Source organism: Vairimorpha ceranae, assembly GCF_000988165.1.
Source record: "Vairimorpha ceranae strain PA08 1199 chromosome Unknown NODE_118, whole genome shotgun sequence".
In the NCBI taxonomy this organism is placed as follows: Eukaryota; Fungi; Microsporidia; family Nosematidae; genus Vairimorpha; species Vairimorpha ceranae.
The window spans coordinates 1-9,694 of NW_020169413.1; the positions used below are offsets into that span (position 1 = coordinate 1).

Consider the following 9,694-nt stretch of genomic DNA (forward strand, 5'->3'; position numbering starts at 1 on the left):
TTATAGAGACGGGAAACAATTTAATAATATTCAAGATTTACATTCTGCGATATTAGTAGCCTGGTCAAGTATTACACCCGAAAATTTGTTTAAATATGTTAATGTAATGCAACAGCATATGATCGACATTGTTAAATAAAGAGGTGATAAAATCAATAAATAAGTTTTTTTTTTTTTAAATTACTTATTTTTTAAAAAAAACATCAAAACCATCATGTCCCTGAGAAAAGTTAAAGAAATCTAAAATCACTTTTCTGAATCAAAAAACATTAAATAACAGATATTATTATTTTAAGCATATGTTTGTATTTTAAATTTGAGTTAAATGAGACGCCCCATTTAATTGTAAGGCTAGTTATTTATTCTAAGCATTTTATAGTAGTTTAGATTAGAAAAATAAAATCACATAGTAATTTATTGTAACAAAATGAAACGAATTTGATATTTACAATTCTATAAAACGTGTTTTTAGGGAGTTGTCCTAAGATTTTGACGCACCTCTTGAGACAAAAAAATCCAAAAACCAGATTAGACATATATAAAATAATATTTAATAAAATGTATTTTTTTAATCATTTTAATTACAATGTTTAAACACGAATAATGATTTTAGAATTGTATCTTGTTTAATTTTGCACGGAAAATTTTTTTAGGTGTCTTAAGATTTTGACGCGCACTGTATATAAAAAGTTTGAATCTGAATATTTATTTATTTTTTATCCCTTCTATTTTAAGAATATATAAAATTCGTTGTATTTTTTATTAAGAACGAATGGCATAAGTGTTAGGTTTATTTCTCTAAGCTGTGGTATTAATTCTATATGAAATGTTTTCTATTTTCTGAATTTTCTTGAAGAAATTTTAGTATAAAAATATTTTATGAATAGAAGGGAATCGCTGTCATGAATAACTTACATAATCATCAACAGCAAGAGAATCATAAGATCAACAGGGGATCTCACAAGAGCACAATTCCTCATGAAGTTAATAAACCATTTAAGTTACACCAATTTAGTTTGGCTTCAGGAGCGAGCATTGTGGAAACTTTCTTAGTTCTGCTCGTCTTCCTGCGTTTCTCGCCACATAAGCACAAAACGATGTTTTCGTGCATTTTCCTTTGCTTTAGTTTAGTTAAATAAATCTTATGCAAGGTGTTTATAGCAAATTTTAATTTATCGTAAAAAGCCCTTTTTTTAATTAGAAACAATTAGTACATACATAAAGGCAAATGATATTTTTTAAAAGGAAAGAACATACAATATATTTGTGATCCCGTTTTCAGCAGGGTAGCGTAAACTAGTATTATAATAACAAATTAAGTAATGTTTTTTTGATTATGCTTTCTTTCTGCATTGAAATAAAAAAAATAATGTAAAGCATTATTGTACATTAATAAAGAATATTGTTCTTTTCTAATTCTGCTATGCTTAAAAGTATAGGCTCTTTAAAAAAATAAAAGAGAAAACGAAAGAAAAACTTAATTTATTGTTTTTAATTTTTTATAAACCTTACTCAAAACTTCTTCGGTGTTCTCTTCTTCTTTTTCAGTATCAAAATTTTTTAACTTTTTATTAACCATCTTTTTTATTGCAACTCCATAAGCATTAGTTCTGTTATTTGAGAAACAATCTATTTTAGATAACAAAGATATCTTGGCTGCTAAATAACGACTAAATTTAGCTTTATTCTTCATTTGTGCTTTACTAACTAATTTTGAGTTAAATAACACACCATATTTGGGTGTATTAGTTTTGGCTTTTAACGATTGAAATAAACTTTTTTCAGCACCCAAAAGCTGAATCGTAGATGCTGTAGACTTCGCTAAATTAACTAATCCACCAGATAAAACAATAATCTTTGCCGCCATTAAATCCCCCAATAACTCACATAAATTTGGTGCAATAAACTCCATTTTATCTTTTAGATACACTTTTAATTTATTTTTTAAATTAATCTTTTCTGCAATAATTTCACATAAATTTTTAATATTTAAAAGATCTACTTCATTTAACTGTATTCCTATTGAACAAGTTTTTAGTTTTGTAAATTTTTCAATTTTTTCTTTCGGTAAATTTTCAATATTTTCGCCGTATATAAAAAATGCCATAGCTTTAATATATTCATCATTATTACTACATGCAGCAAAAAGTTCTGGAAAAGACCAACCAAACATCTCTTTAATTCTCATAGAATAACTGTTAATGTCCTTTTCAAGTTGCTCTAACATATTTGTTGTATTAATTAAAAAATTATCTTCTTTTTTACTGTTAAATTCTACTTTATGTCGTGAAAATGTATGTGATAATCCAAGAAGAAATTGTAAATCTAGTTCAGATTTCAAAATTCGATGTTCATTGTATTTTATGCCTCTCATAATGTTCAAACTTGTTTTTTGTTTTATACCAATTTCTTTTAGTGCTTGTTTTAACGAAGGATCTGAATGTAGTATTTGTACATTATTTAATTCTAAAAGGTTTATTAATTCTGTAGATAACTTATTACAACAAAGTTTTTGTATATTATCATTAGCAATATGAACATCAGAGAAGTCAAATTTAGCAATAAATTTTATTACTTGTGTTAATTTCATATATTCTTGATATGATCCTTTTGATAAATCTTCGTATTCTTTTAGTTCAAATAGTAAATATCCCTTTGCGTGTTCGTAAAGAAGATGTTGCATTTAAAGGGTAAAGTAAAGAAAAATATTGTAAATTTAGTAGTTGTATATAAAAATCGGTATTTTTTTACCCATGAAAGTAATTTCTACTAAAAATTTGGATATCAACGAAGTAATCAAATATTTCGAACAAGATGTTGTTGTAATTCCCACAGAAACAGTGTACGGTCTGGCTGCTTCAATAAATAACGAACAGGCTTTGAAAAATATTTTTAGACTAAAAAAACGGCCTATAGATAATCCATTGATAGTGCATGTATCGTCACTCGACATGTTACGAACAATTATTGAAGGCGAAGTACCAGAAAACTATCAGAAAATTATAGAAATTTTTTGGCCTGGGCCTATTTCTCTTTTATTTAGGGCTAATAAAAATCTATCAAAAAATGTTACAGCTGGGCTTAACACTGTATTGGTGCGAATGCCTGATAATAAAGTCGTGTTAGATATAATTGAAAAACTTAACGTTCCTTTGGCTGCCCCGTCGGCCAATGTTAGTGGAAAGCCAAGCCCAACATGTGTTCAACATGCTATTGATGACTTTGGTGATAACTGTCCATTATATTTAGATGGCGGTGAATGTAAAGTTGGACTTGAATCAACAGTATTTTCATACATCAATGAGCCTATAATTTTAAGACCTGGTGGTGTAAAAATTTGTGAGTTAGAAAATATAATTTGTAAGAAGATAAATGTAAACTATTTATCTTTTACAGGAAAAAATACTACAATATGTCCGGGCCAAAAATATAAGCATTATAGTCCTATTAACAAGTTTATTGTTATAACAACTGATACTATTAATTTAAAAGAGTTAATTAAAAATTATAAAAATGTTGGAATTCTATCGCATTTTAATTTTAAACCACAAATTGAAAACGTTACTATTTTTGAGTTAGGAAATAATTATAAGGAAGTAGCGACAAACTTTTTTAAGGGACTAAGAAAGTTAGATACAACTTGTGATATAATAATAACAAAAAGCTTACCGTTAGAATATGAAGGGATGGCAATTATGGATAGAATGAAAAAGGCTGCGCATCAAATTTTAGAATAAATTATTTTAAAATATAATTCTAATTTCATCTTACTTGGTACTATAAATACATAAATTATTTACTTTTTTGTTGTAAGATAAAATTTAAGTTCATCAATCTTTTCTTTATCTAGTCCATTAGTTGACCAGTACCTAATTATTTTTTCTAATTCTATGGTTTTAAACTGTGGTATCCAGTCTTCCCTAACTGGGCATTGTAAATAAATATTATAGTAATTTTTTATGTCTAAATTTTTAAAATCTTCGGACTTAATATATTCTACTGCCTTTTTGATGCCGATTCCTTTAATGCCAACTGTATAATCTGATCCAAGAATGTATCCTAAGCTTATTAAGTCATTTAAAGATAGCCCCATCACTTCATAAATTTTTTTAGGATCGTATTTGGTGATGTATTTATTTTTACGAAAAAAATTTTTATAAACAACACCGCCATGTAACAAAATATCACTATCTTCTGTTATGACACCATCAACTACACCAGACTTACACAAAGAAGCGCACTGTGCATCAGATTCGGACGGCGAATCTAAATATGGCATATTAAATATTTTTAAAATATCTTTAATTATCGATTGAATGCTTAAAAAATCTAAGGATTCATCATTGAATGATTGTTTAACATTAATTTTAATAGGACGACTTACATTAAAGTTGTAATCTATTACATTTTCTTCAATATTAGTATCTATATCAAAGTTTTCTTGGCCAAAAAAACCATCATTAAATTTTTCACTTTCAGTTTTACAAACAATAACCGAATTATTTATTGTGTCACAAGAAATGTTGTGATTATTTTTTTTAAAATTATTACTACAAATAAGGTCAGTTTTCATTTTATCATTTTGTAAATTTATAGAAAATGTATCATTTTCATTAAGTTTAGAATCAATCTTTTCTATATTTTCAAGTTCTAAAAATTCATTTAATTCAGAACTTGAGTTTTCTTCGTTTTCTTTAACTAAATTATTCGTTAAATCGTAATTTTTGTGCAAAACAAAGCTTTTTTTACAATCCGAACCAACTCTCTTGGCTTGATTTGTTTCAAGTTTTTTTATGTAATAACTAACAAGATTTCTATTCTTAATATTTTTGATTTGTGAACTAGAAAATGCTGCCAAAGAAGAATCGTTAAACTCTAACCGATTTTTTCTACGTTCTCGCATTTTTACTAGTGTCTTAAGTTTTTGCGCATTAGAATAAGATTTATTTTCAATGAGAGTCTTAATGTCACTGATTTGTGTAATCAGTGCATTATTTGCTAAGCTACAATCAATCTTATGTGTATTTATACAATCTTTCTTATTATCAAGTAATTTGTCGTGTATAGTTGAGTGAATCTTAGACTCATCATATACATCACCCCATTCAGTATTTGCTTCAATATCACCTTCGTTAAAATTGTCCTTTAAAAGACCACCATGCACACATGTTCTTATAGAAACTTTACATTTTTTACAATTAGCATTATTTACAATATCTTTAATTAATGCATCAATTTTTTCTTTTTTTCTCTCGTCTAAAACTTTCTTTTTTAGTGGATTTGGAGGACCATCAAATATAAAAACCGGTTTAATATTATGATAAAGTAGTTTTATTATCTTTTTTGATATGACATAAATTGCATCAATTTCAGACATTCCTTTGTATTGATGGACCCATATACTTGTATCTATTGCTAAAGTAAGACCACTTGGATCTTCTTGCATTCCACATTCGTTAACTATTTTCCATAGCCCCTTTACACCCATAAGGGTTACTTAAATCGACATTTTAATAATATTTTATTATTTACAGTTATAATTTGTCAATTTTAATTAGTACAATAACTTTTTACAGACAAGTTGTTTTCGGTAAAAAAATTAAAAAAAAAATGTTTTTCAGTTAAATTAATAATTTTCATTACACAAACATTGTGTTGATTGAAATTTGCAAAAAAAGTATAGTCAAAAAACTCATAACATATTTAAATGTTTTATTTTTATCCTAAATCATTTATTACTATATTGTAATATTCTTTAAGACTGTGCTGAAATAATTCTGTAGCTTTTGTAGAAAAAAACATATAATCTATGTCACTGTCTCTAATTTCATAAAGAGAATTTTTTACTATTTGAAAAATATTTGATTTATAAATTCTTTCGCAAGGTTTACTAAGATCATTTTCAAAATCTTTTTTTATAATCTTTAAGATTTTATGTATTTTGTTAAACAATGATTCAATTGAATTTGACTTATCAAAAATAGTAATAAATGCACTTAGCTCTAGTTCTTTTATAAAACTTTTTAGATCTAACCAATACTGAAAATTACCGTCTTTGTTATAATTATTGAAATCTTTAGTATCGTAAATAAAAGCTTCATTAATACACTGAAGATTCTCAAATTTACATAATTTTTTATCTTCTTTAATACATTTTTCTATGGATATAAGTGCATAAAAAAATTCCATTAATCTTATCGTGAAATCTTCATCTATCACTAAATCTGATTTTTCACCTGTAATTGTTTTATATAAATCAGAAAATTCCTTTGTTTCTGTTTTAACCTTCGAAAGAACATCTGTTAAATCTAAATAAACATCATGTAAATATTGCATTGTAACTTTTTCATCGCTAAAACACTTTTCGATGTTTTCTAATATTTTTATAAAAACTTCTCTAAAAGTCATAATTTTAGTAAATGCAACTGCTAAAGAATACTTGCATTCTAATTTCCCTTTAATAAATATAAAATCTAATACATCACAGTATTGTGTAGTAGAAAAAGTTATTTGTTCTCTAAATTGATAAATAATATAGTTAATATTGTGTAAAAGCTGTATATCATTATTGTTTAACAACCCTTTATTACTTTTTTGTTTATCAATATAATTTTTTATTTTTGCATCTGCATTTTTTATAATATTTAAAAGATACAAATTTGAATTGTTGATTTTAAGCTGCTGTTGTGTATTTATTTCAACTTCAAATGTTGGATCTTTATTAGATTTTAAAAGCTCTTCAATGGAAGGATTTAATCTCATTTTTAGACTCATTTCTTGAGTTTTTTCTAATTCATTATTTTCAGGAATATTTAAGTCACCTAAAATATTTTTATTTATTTCACCAGAGTTTGTTGGCTCCTCACTACGGTTTGGAGATGAAGCGTAATTTGTACTAAAAAGAATACCTTCATAATCTTCTAAGAAGTCATTAAAATCCTCATAAAAATGAATATTTTTGTAAACTTCTTCAAAATAGTTCTTAGAGGAGTGGTTTTGTAATTTTATAAAGCGGGGAATTTTAGACAAGTTTGCTTCGGGCAACCTTTTATTTCTATTGCCTTTTATAGGAATTTTAGAACAATTTTCTTTTTTTAAATGTGAATTGTTTGTTTCATTTTTTTTAAACATTTTAGCATAAATATCACTACCAACTTTTATAGGAATTTTAGATTCAACCTTTTTTTTAATTTTTTCTCTACATCTTGTAAAGTTTTCTGGATTGTAATCTTTTGAATGTTCATCAGCTGAATGTTTATTGTTGGTTTTAAAAGAAATACATTTATGCATGTTAGAATTTTTGCTTAATTGTTGTTCTATGCTTCTGTTTTCATTCATCGAAGACTGCAAATTTGTAGTTGACTTTTTGTTTTCATTTGAAGATGCATAAATAAATACCTGAAAAAATAAGAATAACATTTTTAATTAGGGGCAAAATTTATTTATTTATTTATAAATTTTACAAGCAAAGTTTGTTTGCAACTTTAAATTAAAAAAAATAATTGTCAAGTTATTGGTATTACTAATATTCTTAAATTTAATAATAATCTTTTTATATTGTTTTAATTATATTTAACGCAAAAGAATCATTTAAAAATTCTCATTTTTAAGTCCACCCCCGAAATGGTTACAATCTCGAAAGGATGTCTTGTAAAAACAGAACCAAGTATTAAAGAAGTAATCTGTACAATAGGTGAGAATGAGAATTTTGTTATTGAAAATATTAACGACACATTAGTATTTATTACAGAAGAAGGAGCCAAGGATTTAAAATCTAGAGTAGAAGCTATTTTAAATCGACCCAACAAAGATGTAAAATAAATTTTTATTTTTTTCCCTTTTAAAAATGAAAGAGAATTTTTACAATAAAAAAAAGTTAAAATATTTAAATATGATTCGTGGCGATAAGCCGATTAGAAATTCCCATGCAGAGATTATTAAGCCAGCAGAGTTTCAAAAAACAAAAGCCCAGACTGGTAGAATACATCCTGATAGAAAATGGTTTAGAGCCAGCAAGACCGTGTCACAATTAGATCTAGAAAAGTTTAGAGAAGCTTCTAAGATAGAAACACCATATAATGTTTTGTTAAAAACCGGAAATGTTCCATATTCTCTTCTTACAGAAAACACTAAAAAGAAAACAACTGTAGATTTTGACAGTGTTTTTGGTAAAAATGCCATTAGGAAGAAACCCAAATTACTGGTAAGTTCATTATCAGAAATGGTTAAAAGAAGAGAAGAAGACAGTAAAGAGAAAAAAGAAATAAAAAAAGAAAGTGTTAAGGGTCAAAGTACTAGAATATGGAAGGAGTTATATAAAGTTTTAGATAGTAGTGATGTTATAATACATGTGTTAGATGCAAGGGATCCACTCGGTGCAATGTGTGAGAAAATTTCTACATACATTAAAGAAGAAGCACCTCATAAGCATTTGATCTATTTATTAAATAAAGTAGATTTAGTGCCTACTGGTATAACTGCTAAGTGGTTAAAATATTTTTCGACTAAACATACTACATTGGCTTACCATGCGCATTCATTAGAAAATAATTTTGGTAAAAATAATTTAATAAACATTTTAAGACAACTTGACAATTTATACAATAAGAAACATACTAGTGTGGGGTTTGTAGGATATCCTAATAGTGGTAAAAGTAGTATAATAAACACTTTACGGAATAAACAGGTGTGTAATGTAGCACCAGTCCCGGGAGAAACAAAAGTTTGGCAGTATATTACGCTTACAAGGAGCATTTATCTTATAGACTGTCCTGGTGTAGTTCCAATTCCTGATTTTGAACAAGCTGTGTTTAAAGGTGCTATTCGAGTAGAAAATTTAGAAAATCCTGAATATTATGTAGAAATACTAGCAAATAAATATAAAACAGAAATATCTAAACTTTATAAAATAGATTTTAGAGATGTTGATGATCTATTTGAAAAATTTTCTTTAAAATATGGTAAAATAACAAAAGGGAATAGGCCTTATATAGATTTGATTAGCAAGACAATTTTACATGATTGGAATAGAGGAAAGATTCCTTATTTCAATTTACCGCCTGATAATTAAATAATAAAATATTATATTTTTTAATTACAAAATATTTTAATTTTTAAATGTAGTTTACTTTACAAAATAAATGTATTTTACTTAAAGTAACAAAATGTAGCTTACTGTAAATAACAAAATGTACTATATTTTAATTATCAAATGTATTTATTTTTGCCAGAAATAGGTGGCAGATTGTTGTTCTTTAGGTAGTATTCAATTAAACTACAAAATTTAAAGACATTTTTAGTTAATTTGTTTATTGATTGCATTCTTGTATTTTTGTGGTGCTATTTATATTTTTAGTTTTGATTAAATCAAAACTTTATTGTTACACCAATCATTACAAAGATACAAATAAATTTATTGGTTTTATAAATGTAACTGTTTTAGATTGCACCAATAAATTTAGGATTTAAATGTTTTGATTATTCATAACAATTTTTATCGTTACAAGAACCCATGGGAAACAGATCAAGCTCCCTAAAAAATTTCGATGTAGACGATTCGAAAAAATTTCCACATTTTGCAATTAAAGATTTACAGGAATGGTCATCAGAATTTAATACAAAATATCCCAATGGGAAAATGAGTTTACAAGATTTAGAAATAATGTTTAAAAGATTCTTTCCATTTGGATCTCCT

At 26.2% G+C, this 9,694-nt stretch overlaps 8 protein-coding genes across 8 annotated transcripts; 5 read left to right on the plus strand and 3 right to left on the minus strand.

The window, feature by feature from the left end:
• Nucleotides 1–139, plus strand: AAJ76_1180002 (hypothetical protein; the record flags this gene model as incomplete). Its single annotated transcript, XM_024473822.1, has 1 exon — nucleotides 1–139. A coding segment is annotated over one exon (139 nt), but the record flags the coding sequence as incomplete, so codon positions are not given.
• A 1,338-nt stretch (nucleotides 140–1,477) lies between these two features.
• AAJ76_1180002683 (nop56p-like nucleolar protein) lies at nucleotides 1,478–2,683 on the minus strand (the record flags this gene model as incomplete). Its single annotated transcript, XM_024473823.1, has 1 exon — nucleotides 1,478–2,683. The coding sequence occupies one exon, from the start codon at nucleotides 2,681–2,683 to the stop codon at nucleotides 1,478–1,480; it is 1,206 nt and encodes a 401-aa protein (XP_024329844.1).
• A 70-nt stretch (nucleotides 2,684–2,753) lies between these two features.
• AAJ76_1180002754 (translation factor) lies at nucleotides 2,754–3,737 on the plus strand (the record flags this gene model as incomplete). Its single annotated transcript, XM_024473824.1, has 1 exon — nucleotides 2,754–3,737. The coding sequence occupies one exon, from the start codon at nucleotides 2,754–2,756 to the stop codon at nucleotides 3,735–3,737; it is 984 nt and encodes a 327-aa protein (XP_024329845.1).
• Nucleotides 3,738–3,796: 59 nt separating this feature from the next.
• Nucleotides 3,797–5,488, minus strand: AAJ76_1180005488 (dna repair protein rad2; the record flags this gene model as incomplete). Its single annotated transcript, XM_024473825.1, has 1 exon — nucleotides 3,797–5,488. One exon carries the CDS (start codon nucleotides 5,486–5,488, stop codon nucleotides 3,797–3,799), a length of 1,692 nt encoding a protein of 563 aa, XP_024329846.1.
• Nucleotides 5,489–5,718: 230 nt separating this feature from the next.
• On the minus strand, nucleotides 5,719–7,419 carry AAJ76_1180007419 (hypothetical protein; the record flags this gene model as incomplete). The annotated part of the gene is made up of 1 exon (XM_024473826.1): nucleotides 5,719–7,419. The coding sequence occupies one exon, from the start codon at nucleotides 7,417–7,419 to the stop codon at nucleotides 5,719–5,721; it is 1,701 nt and encodes a 566-aa protein (XP_024329847.1).
• Nucleotides 7,420–7,623: 204 nt separating this feature from the next.
• On the plus strand, nucleotides 7,624–7,821 carry AAJ76_1180007624 (transcription factor tfiih complex subunit tfb5; the record flags this gene model as incomplete). The annotated part of the gene is made up of 1 exon (XM_024473827.1): nucleotides 7,624–7,821. One exon carries the CDS (start codon nucleotides 7,624–7,626, stop codon nucleotides 7,819–7,821), a length of 198 nt encoding a protein of 65 aa, XP_024329848.1.
• A 25-nt stretch (nucleotides 7,822–7,846) lies between these two features.
• Nucleotides 7,847–9,070, plus strand: AAJ76_1180007847 (nucleolar gtp-binding protein 2; the record flags this gene model as incomplete). Its single annotated transcript, XM_024473828.1, has 1 exon — nucleotides 7,847–9,070. One exon carries the CDS (start codon nucleotides 7,847–7,849, stop codon nucleotides 9,068–9,070), a length of 1,224 nt encoding a protein of 407 aa, XP_024329849.1.
• A 441-nt stretch (nucleotides 9,071–9,511) lies between these two features.
• Nucleotides 9,512–9,694, plus strand: AAJ76_1180009512 (calcium-binding protein of the recoverin subfamily; the record flags this gene model as incomplete). The annotated part of the gene is made up of 1 exon (XM_024473829.1): nucleotides 9,512–9,694. A coding segment is annotated over one exon (183 nt), but the record flags the coding sequence as incomplete, so codon positions are not given.